At 37.8% G+C, this 27,476-nt stretch overlaps 2 protein-coding genes across 14 annotated transcripts in view; one reads left to right on the top strand and one right to left on the bottom strand.

Moving 5' to 3' along the window:
• Positions 1 to 1,717: 1,717 nt before the first annotated feature.
• Positions 1,718 to 10,135, top strand: LOC110069013 (octopamine receptor beta-2R-like). 2 transcript variants are annotated; one of them, XM_020776433.2, is made up of 2 exons: positions 1,718 to 1,866; positions 7,771 to 10,135. In XM_020776433.2, the coding sequence occupies exon 2, from the start codon at positions 7,804 to 7,806 to the stop codon at positions 8,974 to 8,976; it is 1,173 nt and encodes a 390-aa protein (XP_020632092.1). In that variant the 5' UTR covers positions 1,718 to 1,866; positions 7,771 to 7,803; the 3' UTR covers positions 8,977 to 10,135. The 2 variants fall into 2 exon arrangements, with proteins under 2 accessions (XP_020632092.1, XP_020632093.1); XM_020776434.2 differs by lacking the exon at positions 1,718 to 1,866 and adding an exon at positions 5,446 to 5,717.
• Positions 10,136 to 11,532: 1,397 nt separating this feature from the next.
• Positions 11,533 to 27,476, bottom strand: part of LOC110069014 (5-hydroxytryptamine receptor 4-like) — a 31,154-nt gene continuing 15,210 nt past the window's right edge. For 7 of the 12 annotated variants that reach the window (XM_089287875.1, XM_089287871.1, XM_089287872.1 and 4 more), the window contains exon 2: positions 11,533 to 15,521. In XM_089287875.1, coding sequence (XP_089144001.1) covers positions 14,359 to 15,492 — 1,134 coding nt within the window. In that variant the 5' untranslated portion in view covers positions 15,493 to 15,521 and the 3' untranslated portion in view covers positions 11,533 to 14,358. The other 5 variants (XM_089287876.1, XM_020776436.2, XM_020776437.2 and 2 more) reach the window with 5 other exon arrangements.

Genomic DNA, 27,476 nt, shown 5'->3' with positions numbered 1-27,476 from the left:
CACTATATGAAAGTTAGGAAGGAATAAAAAAGAAAAAAATAATCGTTGGTGCCAAACAGGCCTAGTATTTGCAAATTTACATATCAATCTTTATTTTTTTTTCTCCTTATTTATTTCCAATTCTTTAATCGCTCCGATATCTTTTCCCCGCTTTATATTAAACATGCTAATATTTATCCATCTTATGGCGCCTTCCAGTGTGGTATTGCATAACGCCCTGTGCCATTGATTTATTAACAGACATTAAGCGCCTTTTCTTTTTGAGTTTCTTTGAGCAATATTCAGTGAACCGCTGTATCTTTTCAGGCCCGTCCACACTACGCCGAAAAAATTGGTAAACGGAGAGTTCACTCTGAAAACGCATCAAATGTTTTCCGTCAACACTACGCCGGAGAAATTTAAAAACGCAACAATCACCGGTCATTTTGGATTTGTGTTTGAGGAAAACTCAGTCAGGGAAATCACGTGATTATCGTGACGTCATCGTTTTCGAAAAGCTCCTTTTCAAAATGTTAATCTTCCGTCCACATGAAAACCAAAAGCCGGAGTTTTAAAATTCCTCCGGTTTGAAGAACGCCTTCGCAAATTAAAGCTCCGTTTTCAAGGCAGATTAGTGTGGATGGTAGACCGGCCTAACCTTAGAAATAAAGCTGTGCTTTCAAATTTCTCCGGCGTACTCAGTACTATGGACGGAGCCCCAGATAAAAAGTCGTAAAATACATTATCCGCTGGTGTTTTAGCGTCACATTCCTCACTGGATTTTCTGTGTTAGGTGTCAGAGGACGCTTATTGAGGAGTCGTGATTGGTCGTTTCTTTCTATTTATACTTTAGGGTCCGCATGCGATCCACCCATGCTTCGTTGTACCTTTTTTTGCGGATATTTAAGTGGTAAATAATTTACGTTCGTTTGAACGTAGTGAATTAGAACGTAATAGAAATAACGCAGTGCCAAATTAAAAACGATGTCTATAGCAGAAGTTTCGGGCCTAGCCCTTCCTCAGTGCTAAGTTGAGTTTTTTGGAGCCCCAAATATGCAGCCAGTTACGTAAGAACAGTAGGAATCAAGGAAGCAATAGGCTAATAGCGTGTGCTGTGCTTGAGTCATGTCACCTTTGCCAATGAAAAGGTCAAAAACTCATAAAAAAAAACTCAACAATCGCCAGTTTGTCTATATCATGGCCCGTTTGTTGTGACTAGGACATGATTTTTCTACATGATAAAAAATCTAAGCATTGTACTCTGCACTTTGGAACGGATATTTGCCGCTCGACCTTGACACAAATCTTTTTCAGTGTACATAAAGTATAAAGTTCTCGAGTTATGAACTTGCGCCAGCTATAATTGTGTGGGATTAAGGTTTTGCTCGAGAACTTTAAAAACCTTTATTCAGCGCGCAGCAAGCACCGATCTGTTTTTGATATATTTCGAGGGCCGGGGTACTGTTTATCTGCCTGAAAAACATCACGTTTTATTCCAGATTTTTTGTCGCCTAGACACACGTTTAGTACATTGTTTGAATTTCTACTTTTCTTATGTAAAACATCACATTTACACGATGCAATTATCGGAGTCAATAAAGGGACAAAAACAAACAAAATTTAAACAGACAGACAAGGAGTGAGTAAACCTAGACACATTGTATACAACCAGGTGCAATACCACATTCATTATATGTCAGTCAAATTATATTTACTGCTCCGGATTGGATCAGCCAAGCAAAGGGCTGTTATTTATCCAGCTCGAAGCTCAAAATAAATCACGTTTATACGAATCTCTGAGTTCCATAGATCGACAGGGAAAACTTTGAAGGTTTCGTAGCGGGGACAGTTTAAACTCGAACAGATCATTGACAATTCAACAAAAAGGTGAGGTTTAAAAGATATTGTTTTAAGTTGTTCCGTGTGTCTGAACGAAACATTTGCGTTTGTTTAGTCTTCCTGAAAAAAGTACTAAAACGCCTTATAAATTGATACAGTTTTCTGTCGAACCTAAATGAAGATTGCAGCAAATTTATTTCCTACAGTCACTTATCTTTCACACTCCAGAGACAGGTTATTCAGATTTCCAAATCTGTTCCTAGTCTCTCGAGTTGAAGTATCTAATGAAGAGTGCGCGAATTTTATAGAGCTAAAAACTAGCACCTATTTAACTTTCCTGTCGAAACCTTCTAATAACGGCTACAACTTAACTTTGATCGCTTCGCTTTAAGTTTCTTAGCGTTTTACAAAGATATTCGTTCAACCTTTCATTTCCTGCATTTGTTTACGATGTTGTGGCTTGTTTTTTTTACTTGAAGTAAAATTTACATTTTGCATGCTTATAGCGAGAGCACGCCTGAGGGGCGCCAGGTTGATATAAAGACCAACAAAGTTTTCGTGACCTTTTCCACGAAGCAGGTGCTTATTTACAAGAAACCGTTGAATAATAATACTTATGGTCAGGGCTAAAATAGGTTCTCACGAGTTCGATTCATCATGAAATTTTGGGGCTGCCTCGTCATTTGATGGAGTAAAGCACGCACACATTTCGAAATTAAGATGTTAAATGGAACAAAAATCATCGTGGGCAGATAAGAAAAGGAACATTATTCAACTCGGAAAATTTCGTTGTAAGGTTAACGGTTTTTAAAGAAACTGTAAAAAAGGAGACACTTTGGTTGGAAAGAAATGCTACTAACAAGTTAAAGTTTGGGTTTCATCAGTTGTCGGTTGGAATTCTTGAAATTTTTGCGAGTTAGTTTTAAAGTTTTGTCGTGCGGAGTTAAGTGCTCTTGTATATTTTCTCGCTTGCCGACAGATAGTTCAAGAAAGTGTTTTTGTTCCAAAAGTCCCAATTTGGATTTTTTTTTTCTGCAGTTTTAAATTTCTGAAAGGTTAGAATTAATGGTCGGTTTGCCCGGCGCAGAAAAGATTTCTGTGGGTCGATTGCTGTACTGAATCAACAAAACTTGAGCTCTTGATCACATTACTGAAGGACGACGAAATGTCATCAGGTTTGCCAGAAAAACACATAGTATACTCGAGTAATACAGAGGATATATATTCGTTCGTTATATTAAACATTTAACAACAATCTCTCTGACGAAAACCAAACCCGACTCCAAGTTTCTGTTGACTCACGGCTCAAGGGCGGGTCAAAGGCAAAAAGGGAGGTCATTTTCCTTTATCACTCCGCTTTCTTCCTTGCATCGTTCAACGGACTAAAAAAAAAATTGAGGGCAATATTCTACATTGATTTTTGAAAAGATTGTAGTACTTCACTTGACAAAAACATTGATTGTCTGACAGAATTAGGATATTTTGACCTTGAATAAACAATTAACAGCATAATCACTGCGTTCTCCTCTTCGAGTGAAGAACACGACCGGAAATGATATAACCATACAAGTAAATCAATTCTCGAAAATACAAGTTTGACGAACCAGGGATATTTTACCGTCGGGATTTTACTTTTCTGAGCCAACGTATCGCCGAAGGTAAGCTAGTGATTCTGTTTACCCTTTTTAAATATTTTTTCTTCATTCTTTTTTAGTTTTTATTGATAGGAATTTAAGACGAAATCCGATAGGAAATTGAACAATTTCAGTATTTAGTGGACAAACACCTTGTACCAGAATAATGTTTAGTATATTAAAATCGTTTTTGCATTTTCTAAAAGCTGAAGCTATAAATAATTGCCCGAAATAACACCAAAAACAGTTTCACATAGGGACTCGAGAAAATAAATTTCAAAGTTCAGAGAAATTGTGCAAACACACAGGTTACACAGGTAAAATTTCATCATCAGTGTCATTTCACCAGTATTTTCAAGTGTTTCATATGAACTTTAAAATTTCTTTTCAACATTTGGTGCTGTTAGAAATGATTTTTGTTTTGAGAAGGTATTCAAAACAGTTGCATAGATGTTTGCAAAACGATGCAAATAATCTTGGTGCGCGTCACATGGGATTAGTATGACGTCATACGTACGTGTGACGTGTATAATAGAGACGAAAAAGGGAAAAACCACTTTTATCACAGAATGCCTCAAAATAACGTCGAATTTAGTTTCCAATTATCGATCATTACACGATGGTAATTTTACAATCTCATGAAATCCCACATGTTCACTTTTGGCGATGCTATTCGGAAATTTTGAAAGAAATGTATCAGTTTTTCAGTTGGAGGCTCTGAGTTGTATAAGAGGGAGGGTGTTACACTTTGTTTACTTTACTGGCTCTACTTTCGTGTACAATTCAATCTCTCAGTTCTTGCTAGTTTTCCTAATTTGATCATTGGGAGTGCAAAGAACTATAAGAAGTAATCTGTGGTTGCAAAGAACAAAAAAATATTAATAATTATGAATTTCTTTATCTTTTTCTTTGTTAACGGATCTTGTGAGGCCAGTTGTTCCACGGCATAATTCTTTTAATAATGCAGTTGTTTTGAACACAAGAGAACTAAAAAACATTTACGGCAATCATGCTCAACATAGAAAATGAAAAGCTAGAAGCAAATAAATTTGTGAGCGAACTAGAATTACAGGATTTTTAATCGCGGGTTTCTGCACCACATCAATCTTAGTCTATTTTTTGTACCTCCCTGCTTAGTAAAGGAAGTTAGCACTTAAAACAATCGCATTGTTTATCAGTAACTTTAGTTCATCAAACATCTAAATGAATCTGCTATCAGTAAAAATAATTGTGCGTCAAAAAATTTAGTTTATCGTTTCGGAAACGTCAAAGAAGTAAATTGAGTTTTTGCGGAGGTACATTTCAGAATAATCCATTATTTATAATCTTAGGTCATTACGACCATTTGGTTTCCATTTGCCAAGATTAGAAGATCGAAAAACAATCTCAGGTCGACGTTTTAGCTAATTTGCACAAGAGCAGCCTGACAAAATAATGGATTTCTCTACTCAGAGAGTTACTACTTCACCATAGGAGGCGATGAATGTAAAATTGAACACAGAAAAGGCTCTAGAGATTTTAACTTATCTTATGAAAAGCTGTATCATTGAGGGTTCTAACTATACACGTGTTTGCGCCATTTTGGAATCCACATGGCCCAAAACATACGAGATTGGGGCAAACTATGACATCAGTAAGTTCACTTCAAGACATTGAAGACGTCATGGTGTATAGTTTAAACATGATTGATTCCTACGAAGTTTTGGTACACAATACACATCCCTGACGATTCAAAGAATATTTCAAACGATTTAGAACTGTTATTTTTACTTAAGTATCTTGAGAGAAATTGAATGAAAGATTTTTAACCTTAAAAGCTTGATGAATATTCCCAGTTTTCATTCGCTAAAGCGCCATAAAGTCCTAGGCATTTTGACAAGCGGTTAACTGTCACACTTTGTTTATTAGTGTCTTAACCTATAGTTGCATTCGTTAGATCCTTGTTTCGCTTTTTTAGCCAATCGAAGTGCTGTTATTTTCCTTTCTAATATCTGCCATCTGCTTCTCGCTACTTTTAAAATAGGTTTAACACTCATAAGCTCACTTCATCGATTCGACACCAGTTACCTCAATCAGCAGAACGTTTCAAATTTCGCTTCACGAAGATTGATTCACGAGCTACGACAATTTTTTTTTCCTCCCTATAAAATCATTCGACATATGTTTATGCCAGCTTTGATTTCAGCTGCACATTTACATTTGGTTGGATTTTTTAGTGGAAATCCTTATTGACAATTATCTTCCCTGATTACATCAACAAAAACGGTAAGAAATGATTGAATCAGTTAAATATATTGAAATTATATGAGTTTCCAATGTAATGATCCAGAAAAAAAATTCCCACTTTTGACAAGAACGGTATGAACACATCTGAATTCAAGTGCAAACGTTTTAAGACACACACTTGCACAAATCGAGCAGTTGACACGACCTCATCGTTACTGCGGGAAGATATTACACACACGCCTCTCTTTTGTGTCTTTTCGAGATCGTTAAAACTATTTTTATCTATTATTTTCTTCCTTTATGCGTCGTTAACAGAAAGAGAACGGCAAAGCTATAAGTTTTTTAGGAAGGAAGACTTTTCACAGTTGATAGCCACTCGAACTACTTTGTAAAGTATTCTTGAAATGTAGGGCACGTTAATTTTTTATTTCAATATAAACATATCATTTCCAGTTGAATTTACAACGAGTATAATACAGCACTTAAGGAAATATCACTACAAAAAAATGCTTCTTATCGGAGTGGTAAATGTTCACTGTAACGTAAAAAGCCCTTGAAGTTGAAAATATCGCTATTTCTTATTCCGAGATGCGGAAAACGAGAGACTTTCAGTTGGAATGGAAGTTAATTGCCACTTCTTTTCTCCACATTATATTGCCAACCGATGTTAAATTAATTTTGGTGAAAACTTTATCATGCCAAATTCGATCTAGCATGGCTGTTTTTATTTAAGGGGAACCATGCTTATACCGGAGCGATTAATATTGTTTTCGCCGAAGTTATGGCAGTTGACTTCCGAGTAAATAGTAAAACTATGGCAGCGGATCAGGCAGAGTATTCAGTGCATTAACTAGAAACATTCAAGTGTTATAAGTAACCTTCATTTATGCGTGGTGTTATATTTTTAGAAATAGTGACCACAGTTGACCAATAAAACTCTATGTGCTCGTTATTTTTGATTAAATGGTTTAATCAACATAATATGTTCAGATTTCAATTGATCAGGCGTGTTACTCTGCCAGAAAAACGCTAAAACTCGATAACTTCTTTCATTAATTTTTGGAGACATTTTGTCAGCTAGTATATTGGCTTTCCCTTTGCTTGGCCAATGAAAAAACACGTTAAGTCTTCTTGAAGACGTTGAAATAATGCAAATTTGGAACAGCAGTGCACTTAATAAATTGCTATTGCGTTTGTTTGCTTTTTATTTGCCACGAGGTCGGGAAATCAATAGAAAATGCCAAGAATTTTTTTGAGCAATCAAAAACTTCAGCACGTACGCTTGCTCTAGTCAAATGGAACCGAACAATGTAAAATGAAATGAAATGAAATCAGCCGGAAAATTGTCAACATACCACATAATCATCTGCAATGTAGTCACGTCCAAGGGTTCTAAGTGGATTGAAAAGTTTCGATCAATGTTTAAACGAGAAAATCTCTTTAACAAAACTATTTCACACCCTGCAAAAAATTGATCGGAAACGGGAAATTTGATAGAGGATTCTATCTACATTTCCTTTTTTATTCTAATTGTCTTTTGGTAAAAAATCGTGGAACGTGCCATATTCCTAAAAAAAATTGAAAACCAACCAATAAATGAGTGGTTAAGTATTTTTTTTTATTATTGGTTTGTTTTTGTCTTGGCGGGGTGAAATCCGACTGAACCAGCTAAAAAGGTACTTTTATCTGATTACCTTCCGAAAATCATTGAGTGGAACTAAAACGTTTCGAAATAGTCTTTAAAAACCGTCATTTAGTTTCGATGAATGTTCGTGAGAAAGGTCACGGCTTTTTAAGAATGTGTTCCGCCAGAAATAATTGTTGAACAAAATGACACTCCACTTGACTCCGTGTCTAATTTGTCTGCATGCATAATACATTCGTGTTAAAAGTTAGCACACGAGTATCTATAAAGTAAAAATGTGTTGTTATCTTTCTTTGAAGAGAAACTTGTGAAAACTGAGATAGTACATAGCCAAACATTTCTGGTATTCATTCAGTTGGATGACCTTAACTTCGAAGAAAAACTGCCTTACTTTTGGGTAGCTTAACCAACACATTAACATTGCGGCTTTTCATTTTAAACTTTTAGTCTGCGAAAAGAACCATCAGCTTCTCCTAAGAAATGATGAACAACTCGAATACATCTTACAGAATCAACGACACAACTGTAACTCCAGCAATTTTCCAAGCAGCTCCGCAAAAGGAACGCTGGATAGAAGCTCTATATTTCTTCCTTGCTATCGCGGAGGTTGTCATAGTGATAACAGCACTGGTTGGTAACTTGATTGTGGTGTACGCTTTCATCGCATACAAAAAACTTCGAGCCAGTGTCACAAACTACTTTGTGATTTCACTAGCTGTTTCTGACATACTCACATCGGGTGTCGTAACTTCATTCAAGGCTGATTCCACCCTTAAATATCAAAGGTGGACGCACGGCGAGTTCATGTGCAGTCTTTATACCACCATGTATTTACTTGCCGTACCGAGCTCGGTTATAAACCTGTGTGCTGTCACTGTGGACAGGTTTTTGGTGTTGAGGATGCCTCTGCGATACAACTCTCTTATGCCGCCAAACAGAGCTGTCTTCATAATCTGCTGTCTCTGGATCTACGCACTCGTTTGGGCGTGTCTGCCAGCCATGGGGTGGAAGGTTAATCTACCAGTCTTACAACACGGCTATTGCTACTTTATGACTACACGAGGCTACAACGTGACGGTAAATATCGTCAATTTTCTGTTACCAATGATATTCATGGCCATATTCTGGTTCTTCATCTACGCAATCGTCATTCGGCACCGCGAGAGGGTTTTTGAAATGGAACGAAACCTTTCTTTTAACACCAACGAGACAAACGAGTCGTCACACAACTCTTGTAACACACTCAGCAGTCACGCCGCCTCGTCGAGTCAGCTCGCACCAAAAGAGAAAACAGAAAGAAAGAAAATGCGGCGAAACGTCCGAAGATCACGCTACATTGGTTTCATTGTGGTGCTGTTTTATTTCTGCTGGCTACCATACGTAACACTAAGCATGATTGGTAACTTATGCGGATGGTGTAACGCGCAAGGACTTATACCATATGTATTGTACGACTCACTTCTAGCGCTGGGTTTTATGAATTCTGCGCTCAACCCATTCCTGTATCCATTTCACGACAAACATTTCAAAGAGGCGTTCAGGGACATGTGGAAGAAAATGGCAAGCAAGACTTTTGTCAAACTGTTATCGCGAAGAGAGAAGGTCTTAGAGATGGCGAGGGTAGAGGTTGCTGTGGCTAGCAGGAGAGGTTGACTGAGGACAATAACAAATAACAGTAACAATAACAATAACAGAAAAAATAACAATAACAATAACATTAACAATAACGATAATGGTAACGATAACAATAACAATAACAATAACCGAAGGAAAGATCAGCAAAAGGAATAAATAGTCTAAAGAATTAGTTAATCGTAGCTAATAGTGAACCGTCGCAATTCAAAGTACTCATTGAAATCATACTGAATATTATTAATCGAAATCACATTAAAACTCACTAGAAAATTGTCCAAAACCGAATTGAATTAGATCTTGAATTAAGAGTTTTCAAATAGCACAGGAATGTAAATATCAAGAAGAAAATCCAAGCCAAACCTTTCAGAAGTTTTGGTGCGACCTTAAGTAGTCATTAACCCCCGGGGGGTACTCCAGAAAAATCGGGTAGGGGTGTGTGGCCTGCTTTCCAAACCCCTTACCCTATTTAAGACCATAATCTGTGATTTTCCCTACCCTATTTATGACCAGACCAAATATTTGATAACCTATTTAAGACCTAACCCTAAAATCAATACCCTGTTTCAGACCTGTCTAATAATTGGTGACCTAGTTCAGACCGATGTTGAAGGCATTGTGAAGGGCTTTGTTGATGGTCTTAACGATACTGATGAAAAGTGGCTTCCTCTAACAAAGAACCGAATTCAAGGCAAGAGTGCAAAAATCATACCCTATTTGAGATCAAAATGACCAAAATCGATACCCTATTTCTGACCAAAACGGTTAAAAAACCATACCGTCTGGGGTCGCACATACCTATACAGCCCATATAAGGAAGTGCCTCCCCAACCCCCGCCATGGGGCACCCGGGGCATTAACGAAACGTTCTTATAGCAAGAGCACGCATGTGCATCAGTCGACGCTGTTGCCGTTTTGTATATAACGACAAGACATTGTGCAGTCTCTTGGGAGATCTTGGAAGGACAATATTTGCACGTCCCCAATTTCAGCGGATTAATCTTGTGCCAGAGTCATTGCATAGTAGCTTAACTTAAATATCACTGTATATATTCGTTATAATTTATCTGCAAATGGTCATTGGGCGACCATCAGGAAGTCAGAATTGATTGCAGAAATGTGTGATTTGTCTGTGAAAATGAGTTCGGCTTTTGATGCGATTAAAAATTGAAATGAGCAAGTATGGTTCTTTTGCGACACTGTATAAAAATGTCAAATTGCCAGTAATTTAGATCTCAACAAGCAGTAAAAAGTAATTAGATCTTAACAAGCAATTGAGACATTTGTACACTTACCGTTCCCAAATCAGCAATGGCTAAATCCCTGGGACGTCACGTGCTTGCTGGGAATCATGATATTTATATTCATAAAAACAAAGATGATTAATACAACTACCATGATTCCCTGCTGGCACGTCTCATGGAGGAAATTGGCCAATAGGCCATTTCCGAATTCCTTAATCTTCTACCTCTGTTTCACAACGAGACTTCTTGCAAAACCTTTCATATGAAAATCAGTTTGATTTGTACGAAAATGAACCTACACGTAGGCGGAACACGTACATTTTCATATGAATGGTTTCGCACTAAGACTCGTTTGGACAAAGAGGCAAAAGCCAACTCGGAAATAGCCAATTAAAAGCCTTGAGTACTGTCCTTATGTCGTCAGTGACCTGATCTGGTCACGTCATAGCCATATGTAGGCCGCTGGTTCCAAGATTCTTACGCATTGCCGTGTTAAGGTGATTCCGAAGAATCGAACGATTTTTTTGCAACTTTCCCTGAATGTTCCCTGCTGAAAATACAATAAAAACGATGGGTCATCATGCTCGCAAAAGAGATATTTTTCAGCCATTTGTGCCTAATATCACATGCGTTATTTCGCTGGTGCGCGTTACATTTCGCGGTAGCAAGAAAGAGCTGTTACTGATCTAAGATTAACGAGAATATGAAGATGTCTTCACACGATCAAGTTCAGCATCGTTTCAATGGTCTTTGCAAGATGGCGGACACGGCGAAAAAATCCACGAAATCCATCCTCTCCATGTCCGCCATCTTGGAAAGATCTTGGGAACGAGGTTGCTGGGTGAAATCTAACTTGGCTCCCAGGCTTCTTTCACTGCATTGAACTGCACTGCACTGCACTGCACTGCACTGCACTGCACTGCACTGCACTGCACTGCACAGCGCTGCGCTGCAATGCACTACACTTAATTCACTACTCTATTAATCTTTGCATTGCTCCTTCACTACTCGGACACAACGCCTCCCAGAGATCGTCAATGAGTTTACTATTTTCAGTTGAATAGACTCCAATCAGCCGTCAGATCCTGTTGTTCGTAGGCTGGATAACGCTATCCACCGGGTAAATCGTTATTCAGTGGATAAGTGTTACCAAAACATAGCCACGTTATCCGCTGGATAGTGATTTATCCCGTGAATAGCGTTATCCACCATTCAAATAACTCGGGCCAGGCCGGAGATCATGACAAGCAGAGCTTAATATAGACATTACACGTAACAAATTTATAACAACCTTCTTCGACCAATTATGGAAAAATACACGCGGGCTGGTGGATCAAGTTTGACTAAAACATTTATTTACAAGTCATATAATATACATTGCAGGCAATATTTCAGTGGGCTCGGCAGAACAGAGTATTTACACTGAAAGAAATATTTGAGTACCACCGAGACAAACTAAACTTGGTCTCAACTAGTAAGAACGATAAGGAGGAAAGACCTGTTTCAAGGCCTCTCTGCGACACGCGAGCAGGGATCCAAGTTGGATATATCAAAACATCCAAGACTTGGCAGTGTTTAAATCAGGACCTGGGTGGGGTAAAAGTGATAGCTGAAAATTGGTGGAAAGTTAAACTGTCAGCTAAGCAATGAAGCGATTTTTAACCGAAAGCTGAGATCTGAGAGCCGCAAACTTCACTAATAGCTGATAAACGGGATGAAATTTTAAATGATTTTGGAGAAATCTCAGAAAATTTAACTGCTATTTGAAATTTCAGCACCCCCATCCAGACCTGTTAAACAAAACTGCCATAATTCCCTGAAGACGTGTCTCTTAAAAGATCAGAGCTAGACATGCTGAAGAAAATAATAAATTGCTTCTGGATAATATTATAAGCACAGTGCTATATATCAGTAGAGGATTGATTTTCTTTTTCTCTTTACATGTAAGCTTGAAATATATTGAGATTGCAAGGAGAAATACAATTTTCATCAGACATCTCCTAATGTATCAAAGGGTGAAGCAAAGCTTAGAAATCAAAATGTGTTTCGAAAGTTTGGAACTTACTACAACTTACTACTATACTAAGAAATATTTACTAATGGGAGATATTTTTTTTCACATGTCGTCGCTATTTAACAATTAGATTATCACCTTGTAGAATTTGAGAGCAAATAATCTAATTGTTCTAGTAGAATTCTATCTTAATTTCCTTCAAATAAGACTTTTAATCATTTTTTAACATCGCGCTCATCGGTTCATTGGAAAATTATGAGGTTTTAAAGTCGAATAACGGTCTGTTCTTGAGAATTCAATTATCTAGAAAAATAAGAGAAACTAGAAAAAATTGCCATAACGTGGACGACCTCTAGCAATTGCACTCTAATGGCTGATAGTATACGAGTAGCTCAGCCAATCAGATTGCAGCATTTGCATTAATATACTTCAGCCAATCTGACTGCAGCATTTACGTTAGTATACTAGTAGAATTCTACTAAGGCCAAATAGAGTAGTAAAACTCACAACGATTGTTCATAACGTGATGACTTATACTCTTATTCATTTAGGATTACTGATGTGGTCTATGTGCTACATAAGCTTCCTCAAAGCGCCATAACTTTTAAAAAGCAAAAACGATTTCCACACTGTACTATCGGATCTTTACATTACAGTTTTTCATCTAAATTTGTACAATTATTACTCGTGAAATTAGACCGGGTTTGCTCGTTACATTAAAACGTTTCGCGTTATTTTGAGCTACTTTAGATGATTTTAGTTCAACAATAAGCTCATACAAGAAGGGATGAGAGATAAGAGGGTTAAAATTAAAAAAATTGAAACATTTAGAGAGGAAGCCACATCAGCTTAGCTGGTTTTCACACGGGTCCTCTATCCTGGTCGAATTGGAATTTGAAAATATTGGTTTTTGTGGAGGGAGGAAAACCGGAGAACCCGGAGAAAAACTCTCCGAGAAAGCCGAGAACCAACGACAAACTCAGCCCACATATGACACCGGACTGGAAGCGAACCCGGGCCACTTGGGTGGGAGGCGAGCGCTCTCATCACTGCGCCATCTCTACGAGTCGCTCAAATAGATCTTATTCCTAAAAGTGATCCCTCTTTCTAGAAATAAGCAATCATGTGAAGCGAATTTTGTTCACGTGGACAGCCCAAGCTGGATTACACGCACTTTCATCCTCCCACGAAAACATCCACGCAACACGCGTGGTGACATTTTCCGCTCGAGAACTGGGCACCATAACTAAAAATAACTTGAGACGGATTGACTCTCTTACTCTTCATCCTCTCATGTTTTGACACGCGAGATGGCGCGCGAGATTCTACCACTCTGGTACGTGCGCGCAATGAGCAGCTGTTATATATTTAATGGATACTGCTGGATTTACATTATACCCTGATGAGCTTGGTAGTGAAGAATTTTATAATAAGTACTAATCCATTGATTAGTAGAAATAATCGCCGGAATGCAAGGGCAACAGGTTCTTTCAGAGTTACCTTGTGCCTCCGTTTCAAAACTAGTCCTCGTGCAAAACATTTCATATGAAAATGAGTTCCATTTGACACAAAGCTAAAAACAACTCGGAGATAGCCCATTAAGGATCCCATTTGCGCTACGAGTAACAATTGAAAATTCTCAACATTTAGTCCAGCGAAATGTGCAACAATTGTCAAATATTACAAGTAGAGGAATTTTAAATCGCCCGAGCTTGCATATGACTTCTCTTTTACTATATGACTGAGAAAATTAAGAACACGCCTACATTAAAATATACTTGATTAACGATAAATTTACCTGTTCTCAGCGAAACCACGGTCAAGTAATTTTCTCAGTCATATAATAAAAACCAAACCGCCGACATTAGCCAACCAACTTTACATTACTAGATAAATTGCATATTTTGCTCGTTGACTACTAGGTTTGAATTGCATATATGGATACAGAACAAGTGACCAAAGATACCGATAGTTCCCCAGTTAATCATAGCCGTAAAGACAGCAAAGTGAACAATAATCTATATCTAACCGTGTTGAGGCATTCTCTAGGATATTCGCCTTCCAAAGTCTTCCTTCCTTATTTCATGACAGCTCCACAAAGAACTGAAGACAGAGTTGGTAGAAGTCGTCCGTATTAAAATTTCCTTAAATTCTTGAAATTTCATCTTTGGGCGACAACAGCTTAACGAAAATCTTGCTTCTAATTTTCTTCCACATGTCCCTGAACGCTTCTTTGAAATGTTTGTCGTGGAATGGATACAGGAATGGGTTGAGCGCAGAATTCATAAAACCCAGCGCTAGAAGTGCATCGTACAATACATATGGTATAAGTCCTTGCGCGTTGCACCATGTGCACAAGTTCCCAATCATACTAGCTGTTACGTAAGGTAACCAGCAGAAATAAAACAGCACCACAATGAAACCGAGGTACCGGCATCCGCGGACGTTGCGCCGTATTCGTTTTCTTTCCCTCTTCTCATTTTTTGGCGCCAGGTGTGTCATTGGATGGCCTTCTCCGTTGGCGTTTATGTTGTTGCTGGAATTGGATGAGTCATTGGTATTAAGAGACAGGCTTCTCTCTATCTTCAGAACCCTTTTGCGGTGTTGGTGAACGATGGAGTAGATGAATGACCAGAAAATCGCCATAAAGATCATCGGCAACAAGAAATTCACAATGTTCACCGTAATATTGTACGCTCGGTCAGTCCCGAAGTAACAAAAGCCGTTTTGAACAACAGGATTGTCAGGATGCGCCGTCCACCCCATGACGGGAAGGCAAGCCCAGGTAAGAGCATATATCCACAGGCAACTAATTATGAACGCAGCCCTTTTTGGTGGCATGAAAGAGTTGTATCGCAGAGGCATCCTCAACACCAAAAATCGATCTACAGTGAACGCGCACAGATTAATAACAGTGCTCGGCACGGCCAGTAAATACATTGTGGTATAAACATTGCACATGAATTCGCCGTGCGTCCACTTTTGATTTTTCAGGGCGGCATCCGCCTTCAATGTTGTTACTAGACCTGACGTTAACAGGTCTGATATCGCCAGTGATATCACGAAGTAGTTTGTCGCGCTTGTACGTAGTTTCTTGTACGCTATGAAAGCGTACACCACAATACTGTTGAATACAAGTGCTAGAATTACAATAATGATCTCTGTCACAGCGAGAAAAATGTAGAATTTATCCACCCATGTTTCCCCTTCTAGAAACGGCTGAGATGGCTGAATCGTTGACGACCCATTGAAATAAGACGCGTTTGAGTTGTTGGCCATTTTTACACCTGTTCACTGGCTCCCTTCACCTGAAAGAACGAAGCATGTTTCAACCAACATCAGCGAATTAGTTTAAATCCAAATCAGTGAATCGTAATTCATTCCTTATCACAATTTTCTTTAGCTGCGGCAAATTCCCTTTGAAAGATATAGTCTGTAGACACCATTGTTGATGTTTTTCTCTGTACATTTGCCGACCCTAAGCACATATTATACATTCAAATGAGCTTCAGTTGTCAAGTGGTATTGCCATTTCAGTCCAAGATTACGTTTGCTGTTTTTCCTGCTGACAATTCGGACGTAAAGCACACGAAAACGAGTTTTTGAAAACTGACAGATAATTTACTGCGTTTCTCGACGCAATATCATCAAGTTAGAGTTTTTTTAGATAAAACCCTGTGTACAGAGACTAAAAGAGCATTAAAACTCTTGAAAACATCAATTATAGGAATAATAGTTTTCACTCACTTAGGATGTTATTAATCTTTCCACGAAAATCCGATTTTTGGCATAAATAATTTACGATTATTAATATATCACAGACGTAACAATATAAATGTTCCAGTTTAATTTGCTTTCATGCAAGGAAAAACCTATTTCTAACAGACTAGAGGTTTCACTCAAAAACCCCTTTCGCAGCTTTTAGCGGTTATGTTTTCCATCAGCACATTCAGTTAATGGAACTAACTGACTTTATAAAATCACAGAAAAGTAATGGATCATTGATCATTGTTTCGAAAAACATTCTAGAAAATTCCATACAGATATTGACTGTAAACTCTAAATTGGTTTGAAGTAAATCGACTAAAACGACCAAGAATACGTTTGTGACGGTAAAAATTTACAAACTACAACCTAACACTAACCATGAAGAATTTCCCGCGGAAATAAAACATGACTGACGCATGCAAATACAGGAGACCAGAGAGAAACATAAAAAGCTAAATTAACACTAAATCAGTGACTTACGTTCAAGTTTCTGTGATCTAAAAGATTTCTAAAAACATTTTAATTCGCAGTATAATAGGCAACAGAGGGTAATTTCGGAGGTGGTTAGCAAAACTGGCGGATGCACGTAGTCCTATTAAATTTTGCATTGTAATTACAAAATTCTCTGCGTCGTGACATTTAATATGGTTAATAGAAACATGAAGTACCCTCTCAGGTTAAATTTTTCTAAGTTTTCAAAGCGCGAATCCTTAGTACGCAGTACAACTCCAGTCTTCGCCAGTGATCACGTGACAACCGGAATAAGACTTCTCGCGCAAGGCGGTATGGTAAGACCGGAACAGAAATATTTCTAAGCCCGCATCGGTCCACACTCGTGCTTAATACGACCCTTGCGCTGGCAAATGCACAAACATGTATCACTCAAAAAAGCATACATCTCTCTATCAGGCTTGATATCAATAGCTAAAGCAGCGGAAAAGTTCCTTTATGTAAACTACGTTTGTCGAGCTCAGAGCTACAATATCCTAACTGCCTCCTGTGCCAGTTTTAGTCTAGTTTTGAACAGAGAACGTTCGATTTTAGACTTTAAAAAGCAAAGCAACAATGGCTTACAGTCGCATCGAGCGAGCGTAAATTCAGTTGAAGTGCTTTGTAAAGTGGGTAAAAGAATTCAACTGAACTGAATGATCTGTTTACCTGTATAGTAAGACGTGTGCGGCATTTTAAAGTCCTCATTCACCGAGTAATCTGCCGTCAGGTACTTGATCAGTCATTCATGCAAGATGTATAACTAAGCACCATTTGCACGTCGCCCTTCACCGATATAAGTAAACATAGGAGCCTGAGATGGAATATATCACTCTAAAATGGAAGGTAGTTTCGCTGGATTTGAAAGACTGTTCTCGAGGACATACCTAAACATCTTTGTGGAACAGAACGACGCCATATCAACATATCAATGTACGCTTTTGACCTTGCCTCGAAAAAGTGCCAAGGTGAAAATGTGACAAATATTGTAAAATTTCCGCTTGAGAGAAATTACAAGTGCATAGGAACAGCTGAGAACATGAACTGAACTAACATAATGGCATACTCGCGCGGATGGAAAGTACTTTAAAAAGGCCTGTGAATGTACGGCTCAAGAGCTCTATTTTAATTGTCCAAAGGGCACATATTTAAAAACAGTATAATAAACCGGCTATCACATGAAAGTACTCCTCAATAGTTTTCGCTTGAATGGTCACACACTAGGGTTTCATCCACAGACTTAAAAAGTTAGAACCACCTTGTACAGCATAATAAACAGTACCACATGAAAGTACTGATCAATAGCTTTCATTTGAATGGTCACACACTAGGGTTTCATCCACAGACTTAAAAAGTTAGAACCACCTTGTACAGCATAATAAACAGTACCACATGAAAGTACTGCTCAATGACTTTCATTTGAATGGTCACACACTAGGGTTTCATCTTCAGATTTAAAAGTTAGAACAACCTTGTTCAGTGCAGAAAGAGCTGTCTAACAAATATCATTTGAATGGCCATACTTCGGAATGTTTCCAAATAGACCATGATGATTTAGGAATCTGAGATAGATCATAGCTGTAACTAAAGCAACCGCTCATATTCACACGATTTAACAGTCTTACCCGACTTCTGGCGATGATAGCTTTCACGGATGGTTTTGAAAGTCTCCTTCAGCAAAATCTTCCACGTTAAATTTTTAAAGCAAGCATGAAAGGCAAGTAGTAGCACTAGATGCAAATGATTGCGTGAACACTAACATTTTCATAAATGTGATGTATGTTCCGTCTTGGAACACCTTCTGTTTTAAAATCCGCCCTACCGGAACACCAGCTGGCCGTAATTACGAAAGGAAATAACATCTCCCATTGGCCACAAAAAGCACCCAGGAATCTAACAAGGACAACTATAGGCTAATGGCAATGAAAGGAACGAGCCAGTTTGACAGATAACCACGCGAACCTAAAATTCGTCAGCGGCGCCTTTTAATCTGAAACAAAAAATCTCCACATATTACGCTGGGATCTGCCGAGAGCCTTTTATTAAAAAGAAAAAGAATGTTAGTTTTGAATTAAAGTGAGCTTTGAAGACCGCCTGTTGATACGATACTAGACGTGATAAATATCCATCAGTCTGTGAAAATTTCGTATCTACCCCGTGGGCATAAAATACAAACACATGGACGATTAGAGCGCGCTAATAACTAAATTATTTCACGGGCGGATAACTTATTTTTCAGTTATAGAATCGACAATGGCAAATTACGGGGCCGACAAAAATAAATCTCAGGCTAAAAAGTCATCGAATTGTCACGCGATGTGAAAAGTCAGTTTTCTCGCATTGTCAGTTCATAGAATTTGCTAAACTAGTGAAATTAAATTTGTGAAATGTTTGTTTTTTAGTCATGGCTAGACAGAAAGTTGAATGACTTGCTAAAAGCTAAAGACAAAAAAATAATTGATTGCAAATGACAGGTAATACTCAACGACAGACAATCTCAAAATAATAAATTTTACAGGTAACCAGAATATTTAAAATATACACAAGTGCACGATTTTTTTTTTCGACGTTTGCCGTATTTTAATAAACTGCGTTTTGGCGAATGTTGCGTAGTAGATCGTCTTGCGATTATATCATGTAACGAAGGACATAAAAAAATAAAAATCTTTTGAGACCACACAGATAAGAAACAGTAAAAACGTGATGAAAACTGTGTCGTTGAGGGCAAGCTTGTTAATTTGCGGTCTTCATCTTGTGAAAATCTGCAATGGCCGCTAGTTGTACTATTACCTTTGGAATAAAATTAGCGGTTTTGCAGGCAATTTGCATTTTTATACCACAAATAATTTTAGTTAGATTTTATCATTGATGTCAATCCTGTAAGCATGTTAGCAATAATTAATTTTATTTTTAGACAGTATATTGCAATTTCTGTGTGCTTAATTCTGCATAAAATCCCGGAGACTTTGGAATCTTCCAGAACGGATTCGAACCAATGTATGATTTGAGACCAATAGTATGTTGTGGGGATTTGTAGTTTGGCCGGAGAAAACCTGCCGTTCACTTTCAAAATTGTACGGTCTTGTGCTGATTTGTTTTTCCATAAACTCGGCAGTTTTCAGATCTTTTTAAAAATAGAATGGTTTTATTGTTGTTACTAGAGAATAACTGCCCATTGCAGATCTCCGGTGGCACTGTTCCTCATAATTAACCATGTTACTTTCCACTCCCAAACACTGCCAAAAAAACGCTCATGACACATTAGGATAGCACCCAGTAACTATCATTTGAATCACAATTTACTCAGTAGGGCTCCAACGGCAAATTTAAAAGTAACATCTACTTTTATGGATGCGAGTTTTATCTGTGGGTGTTCCGTGCTAATGTTGACATATTTTCCTTGCAGGAAGTCCAAGCTTTAATATCTTCCTGCTAAAAAAAAAAGTGTCACGGTATTGTTTCAAAGACCCAAACTTTCAACATTGTAATGATTGATGGGAAATGATATTAAGAAAATTTCTCGTTTTTGCAATAAAACCCGAATAAAATTCTCAGACCACAAGGGAGATAGAAATCTTAAAGTTACTTCTCCACACAGGGAAATATTTTGAAACCAACACGCTTTTAATAGTACACATCTTAAATTTGTCGCCCTTTTTAGAAAAAAACATTCTGCGAAGTAAAGTTCTGTCGCTTTCACGCTATAAGATTGACACGAAATTATCTGCTAAATCAAATTAACCTGAGTGTGGAACCCACAACTGTGAATTCATTAAATTAACAAGGCAAATCTGCTATCTGGTGTTAAGAATCCAATGAATACGATTGGACAAAGTCGGAGTGTATAGGAGTGCTATTTGAAAGACACATTTTCAAAAATGTATATGGAAATATAAGGTATCTTAAAGGTTTGGTTTTGGAAAGGAAAAAAGAACTATTTTACTTTTCTAGCTCGTTTTGGTTTTCTAGTAAAGCTTGTAAAATTTTGGTTAAACTTGAAACAGAACAGAATTTCCCGTTCTGTTTTATTTTTGCCGGTTCGCGCTTGAGGCGTTGTTAGAGTAGGGAGGGTGGAAATTCAATTTACGTAAACGCAAAAATACTGTTTCATCGACAAGTGATAGTTGTCAAATTTTGTTACATTTAATTTCCTTTCATTGATCGAAGTTTATTTGTGAATGATAAGTTTTCCTTGTTGTTTCCCATCTGTATCTGCACTTTTCAAGGCTTTCGGCTATTTTTAGAAACGTTCCCATCCTTTCATTTCCAAAATTTCTACGTTGAATTCTTTTTAATTCTTGCAATTTTATGGTCACTGTGCGCCTTACGATTGGCCCAATTTTTGCGAATCACTTGAAAATTAAGAGCGTAGATGAAAATAGAACCGCCTTAAAAAGTTGGGCTGAGTTTTCTTAGACGGACAGTTTCTGATCGAATCTCGACCAAATCGGCGAAATTTCTCGATGAAACGATTAACTATAATTACCCATGATACCTTGCGGTATTATCGCAGGCGCCATTGTTCGCTTTGCTTTTGACTGAACCGGCAATCGGCAACTTCAACAATCGGTATGTGAAAAATATCGGTTAAAGGAGCAACTAATGGGAACTGGAGTCGCTTGCCACACCTTGTTATACAGACAAATTCTTAATTCCTAAGAAATATATAACATAAAAAAGCATTTCGAAAAAGACCAAAAAATTTGCTGTTTCGACCAGGAAAACAAGTTTATTCAGGGCTGGAATAGCCCAATTTATCCGTCAATTGATTAGGAATTTATCTATTACGGATAATTAATAAATACATTGATTGATCAATCATTAGATATATCATTTAGCGGCGAACGAAAATTTCTCAAAAGAAAAAAAAACCATCAGATTTCATTTTAAAATAGCATCGAGGGCAAATAGCGCCACTTAACTAAGACATTACTAGCGCTGTTTTTTTCTTCTTCTTCTTTAGCTTAGTTGCTTTAACCCGTGCCTTCTTGGTAGCGTTTATTCAATTTTCCATCGAAAAAACTGGACAGGAAACATCTTTCAGCCATATTAAGGGGAAAATATGCGGGGTCGTGAACCAGTTCGACAGCATATGCATTAAATACGTCAAGACTGACATTGAAGTTATTGTCTTCCCAAGCTCTTTATCGATATTTTCTTTTTGGCATTGTCCATGTACGTAAACCATACGAAAAAGAACACAGTTTGTTTCGATATGAAAAACATGCTTTGGGAAGACACATAAACATACAAAAATCCGAACCAAATCTGAAAAAATAACGCAGATATCTCTTATCACAACCCGCCGAAACCAAATTCCAGTTGCAATGTACGTAAATTGAAAATATCAAAAAATCGAGTTGTCACGTGAATGTCAACATTATCAGCTGCACAACGATAAGAAGAGTATGTCAACTGTATAATTTACACAGAACTCATTTTTGAAAGTAAGCGAAACAACGGGCATCTTGTTTTGCAGCACCGATCGTGCGAGACATCACGTTTTGCCTCTGGCGGGCCTTTCCCGCCACATTTTTTGCGCCGAAACTCCGATTAAAAACCTTATATGATGCTGGTTTTTATGTTTTGTTGTTATTGTGAGGGAATGGAAAAGATTCCTATCGACCGCAATCCATCGGTTTTCTGTCACGTGCCGCATGGCCTCAATTACGCATTAACTTGTAACAAATCAATGGGTTCCATCGATCAATTTGTAGGAAATTGTCACCGCAGGCTTTGCAGTCAAATTTATTCAAAGCATAACAAATTTCGTATCGATTAAGGAACACAGAAACAAACATAAAACACCTTAGTTCATTCTACTTTCGAATTATCCCCTGCTATGGGGCGAATTTTTGGACACCGCTAACTTTTCGGCGAGTTTTCCAATCCGCTAAAACGTTTTGCAACTACCACAACATAATCCTTTAAATGCTCCTGCTTTTAAAAACGTTTGGCAGGAATGCAGTTTTTTGTCGGTCGAAACGAATTTTAGTCATAACAAAATTCTATCTCAAGAAACGCTTGTCCCCTTCCTCGTGTCGCAAAATCCACAAAAACCTAAAAAGGAAAAGAGTCACATCCTCCAAATTGTTGATTTAATGTATGCTTCCGTCTGTTTTGGAGGCCAAGATAATTTGTCATTCCATCCTGCGTGTGTCATCGATATCTCTGGGCGTGTGCTTAGCTCTCAGCAAGCATTTCAGCTATGTTCGTTTTATCTCGCGCTGTAGCTTGAAACACGCTAAAAATAGCTCGACATTCGCTGCACAAGGCCTCCTTGTATGTCTTCCCACATCACAATCACTTTCAACCATTACAACTGAGGTCTTAACGCGAATTTAATTGTTTGGATTACGAAGAAATGTGTTTTTATTAAAAAAAATTAACGCTCATTGATGTGAACCTGATAGCATAGTGCAAATTACTGTCCGTCAAATGTTGTGACTGCTGTTATTTCATGAAGTGATGTTTCATTTTTGTCAGACAGTCACACTCGGCTACGTCACATTTTCGAATCCTTTCCAATAATGCGATTAACGGCGCATATCTAGTTTCGACCGAGAGTTTCACGAAAGCAAATTCAAGGAGAGATTATCCAGCTCTGTTTCCACCAAAACAATTACTGAAACACTCACACCCAAACTCGCGAAAGTCTCGCAAAAGCAAGCCTGTGTATTTTGATGTCACAGGTGGCTTCGGTTTTTCGCGATGTCAAACGCACCCGATAGGGACATAACTTAAATTATACTCCGTGCGATACCACGAATATTTCCCTCGTAAATTTCGCAGACACTTTCCGCGTAAATCACAACTAAACGTTAAACACGGAAACGAAAGTTGTATGGCTTGTCTGGTGAATTTGAAACTATATTTTCATTAGGCCTCCGTATAAATTCCAATAAGAGGTAGTTCTTCAGTTAGTAACTTCTGCGTGTGGGAGTTCCATCGGAAATATCAGAGCTGGCTGAGGTGCATGCCTGGCTCAAAAGCATTAAGCATTTGCTATATTTCTGTACCACGAAATCATCACAGTCTAAAGGACAATTAGACAGCTAAAATACCTTGAGCACGCTTTGGAGATGCCGTTCAATCCGTATTTAATGTCTACTTGTCAGGCATATGCCATGTTTCCATGCAGCCAACGTTCTAAAGTCCAGTATTTAAGAGAGCAAATCTGTCGTTAAACTAATACCTCAATTTTCCGTGTCAAACAAGTTAACCCAGCAGAGAAGAACCATCCAATGGCTTCAGTTCGTTATATTCCGAACGAAAGGTCTTCGACGTGCAATGTCGTATTCGTTGTTCTTCTTGAAGTGGGCAAACGACATAAAGACTTTGTCACTTTTGAAGGAAGGCAGATAATATCAATACAGCACGCAAGAACAGAAAGTGAGACTTTCACGAGCAATTAGTTACGATATCTGTCAACCGATAACGAAGAAAATGGACAAACACCATTTTACACAAAACAGAAATAAGATTGTGAAACCATAACTGACGCAAAGACGATTTCCATTGATTTTATCTACCACAAAAGGGATTATAAAAAAAAATGTTCCGACAGCATCCCTTCATTAATTTACTTGTCAGTTTGGGTTTTGCTTGAATATGTAAAATGAACGTCTAAATAAATATGTTGTTATTGGATTTTTCGTTCAGTCTGACTAAAAGATAACAAGACGATCGAGAATGTACCCTGGTTCCTTGAGTTCACGCCCTTTGTCCTTTAAGATTAAGTTTTAATAAGCTGCTTTCCTACAGATAGAATAAACCAGGTAAAACTCACTCAGACAAAAAGGAACCAAATACAGCGTTGGACACAAATATACTTTGTTTGCCATTGAAACTGTTATTTCGATCTTCACGATAACTGGCTTGATCCATGTACAGTGGCGAAGAACTGGTCAGAACTCGGCCGAAATATCCGAAAAGGGGCGTCGACATATTAGATATCATAATGAACATTTCAGTGTAATATCGTTCGTATATTTCTATACACTTTAATTGGCAAGCTTAAAGACCGAGTAAAAAAAAAGAAAAAACATCTAGCGGTATACCTAACCATTTGATTGAAAGAGATTTTTTTAGTTCACCGATTTGCCTTTCCAAAATCGAGACTTTTAACTCTTGTACGGTGTTATGCGATATCAGAAGTATTTGGACTTCTGATAACCCGTTAAACCGGTTTCCTGCACAGGATATTTGTCTCTCAGGTTATTTGCTGTATTCCACTAGGTGGGGTTGAAGAAAAAAGTGTTTCACTTTGAGAGTGCATATAGAAAATATAATGAATCTGCCTACACTGAAGGGCTGTTGACACAAATCTTCAATTTTCTCACAACGTCTTTTACTTTTAACAGTGCACGCAAAAATTGCTCGTTTCTAAAGTTGTTACCCTACAAAAAGACAAGTATTGAATAGTTTTTAGTAACGAACATAGAAATATATTTCTTTCTTATTTCAATTGAGCGTTAAAACCAGAGAATGAATGATAATCCAAGACGCAATGTTCATAATTGTGTCGAAATTCAGACAACAACTGACAGTCATATTTCGGTAAGAACTATATTATCATCAGTTAAATACGGTTTTAGTAACAATGAATACAAGAAAAAAACTACTAATGAGAAAAGGCAAAGTTCTCTGCTGAATTTGAGTCCTTTGTTGAGGGAAGGTGTCCGACGTTTGATGTAATATGCCTCTTTGTATAGCCGGAGAGGATTCCTATCGCTGTAGCAGCGAAGGCCGTACAGTAAGGCTCATTAGTAAGGTCAGATAAAGGCGCATGAAGATAATCGAATGAAAGAGGCTTAGATTTACCCAATTAACAAAGATTTTTTTTTGCAATTTGGTGCTGTGAATTACTCTTTTCGAGGAAAACTCCCTACACATAGCCTGTGCGTGGCAACATACAGTGACTGAAGGGTTAACATGCCGAGAGGGTAGTCTTGATGTAGTACCAAATATTCAGAAATAACATAGAAGAAATACATGACAAACAGCTCAGAGAATTCATGTTTTGAGCTCGAGATTTGAGCTTAACGTGACGACAATTGAAGACCTAGGCTTTGATCCTTTTCTTTCGGATATTCACACAAGTTAAGCAGGCTAATTCCAGCGTCACTTCCTTAATGAATAGATTTATCCCAGGTCTGATATCACGACCAGATTCGATACGACTTTTATAGACCGGTAAACAAGTATATAATGCTACAGCTGCAGATGATAGGGTGTTATTATGGCAGTAGAAAACAACTCAAAGCAAAGCAGAAAATGATAAGATATTACAAGTTATAGGTTCAAATGTTGAAAGACGAAAACTAGGTATGCCAGACAACTGTGTATAGGCAGAGTATATCGAACACAACACTCTATTTCTGTACATTCTGGCAGTTTCGCAATGCGGCGAGAAGATATTGCAAAAGGTTTTCAAATGAAAAAAGGATCACAAATTATTAAAGCAAATCAGTGTTTCATGTTTGTAAAATCCAGGTCGACAAAAAAATCTACAGTCTTTGATGATACGATTTTTTAAGAGATACTTCACTTAGCAAACAGTGTATGCCATTCATTTCCTAACTTACGCTTAACTTGGTCAGATGGATGTTTGGTTTGCTTCTTTCACTGCTGTAGTACAAGATGGCAATTCTAACACAATCAAAAGCAATGGAGGAAAAACTGATCTACAATGAGAGTACCTACATGACTTGAGGAGATCATTCCTTCAAGAACTTGTTTTCACGAAGCAGTAAATAACAGCGACATTCAGTTTAGCAGAACCACTCCCTTTCAATGGTCCCTGAGCGACACATGTGGTACGGTAAAATTTCTGGTCTTGTCATGCAAATATACGATTCCACCATTGGATAAACTTATCATGTGTGCAGAACAAAGGGAAAGAAGTGGCTTATCGCCCGGCAATGCTTATTAAAGAGGGCTGTTCAAGCGAACATTTGGTGAACAGCTTAAAGGTGGGTTGAACCAGACGTGAAATTAAGAATTTTAACGACATAGATAACTATGGTCAGATAGGCTTGCATATACTGTTCAGCCGTCTTGTCTTTTCTAAACCGTTAGAGTTCTTCAAAAACCAGACGAGAGAGAGATTGAAGCTGTTTTGAAACGCTGGATGGACCTGTAGGTGATATGGAATTCAAAATACACTGCGAGTTTCAAGCGAACAACAACAGCACGTATCTTACTATGACTTATTGGCAATTATCACCTCGGAGGTTAATAAATGCTGGGCAATATTTTCGTGCGCAGGGTCACTGGAGATATTGTTGTTTTGCCGCCTCTCCGTAATGATAACTGGGTCATTATTGAATTGATTTCAATCGTGGGTCAAATTAATAAACTAAAATGTATTTCTCTCCTAAAAAATAAACCTTATTGTCCAATCTTTCTTCAGACGAGCCAAAATATCCATTAGATCAGTGAAATATTAAAGTGATTAAGACAATCCTACAAAACTATTTCAAGAACTCTGACAAAACTTATTTTTAGCCATAAGGTTAAAACATCAAAATTAGATTATAATAAGGTAATATGGACTTGTTCCCATTGTTTGTCGACCGCTCGATCACTGTTGTCATAACCAACTGAGCTGGCCTATTTTTAGTAGAACTTATCTTTGTTTGCCAAACAAGTGAACTTTTCAAATGCGCTACATCCAGTCTCTGTTGGAGATAAGGTTCGATAGGTTATTCTTCAGTAAAATCTCTTGATCGAGAAACTGTTGGCAGAACTGTCGTTGAAATGCAATTAATTCAGTTTGAGCCCGTAGATGAAATGAAATCTCCGCTGACGTTTCACTTTGACATACACTTGTGTTAAGGAAGTACTATTCGGCAGCTTTCATATGCAATGAAATATGCCGGACTACAAAGTGACAACCACCTTGTACAGCGTAATAAAGAGTACATGAAGGTACTGCAAGATAGCTTTCATTTGAATGGTCACACACTAGGGTTTCATCCACAGACTTTAAAGTTAGAACCACC

The sequence above is a fragment of the Orbicella faveolata genome, unplaced genomic scaffold, assembly GCF_042242905.1.
Source record: "Orbicella faveolata isolate gen_17 unplaced genomic scaffold, um_ofav_v1 contig_15, whole genome shotgun sequence".
Taxonomy (NCBI): Eukaryota; Metazoa; Cnidaria; class Anthozoa; order Scleractinia; family Merulinidae; genus Orbicella; species Orbicella faveolata.
The sequence above is the reverse complement of the archived record's forward strand: the minus strand, read 5'-3'. Positions and strand labels throughout refer to the sequence as shown.

Coding starts and splice junctions, on each gene's coding strand:
- LOC110069013 (XM_020776433.2), top strand. CDS start 7,804: ATGATGAACAACTCGAATACATCTTACAGAATCAACGACACAACTGTA.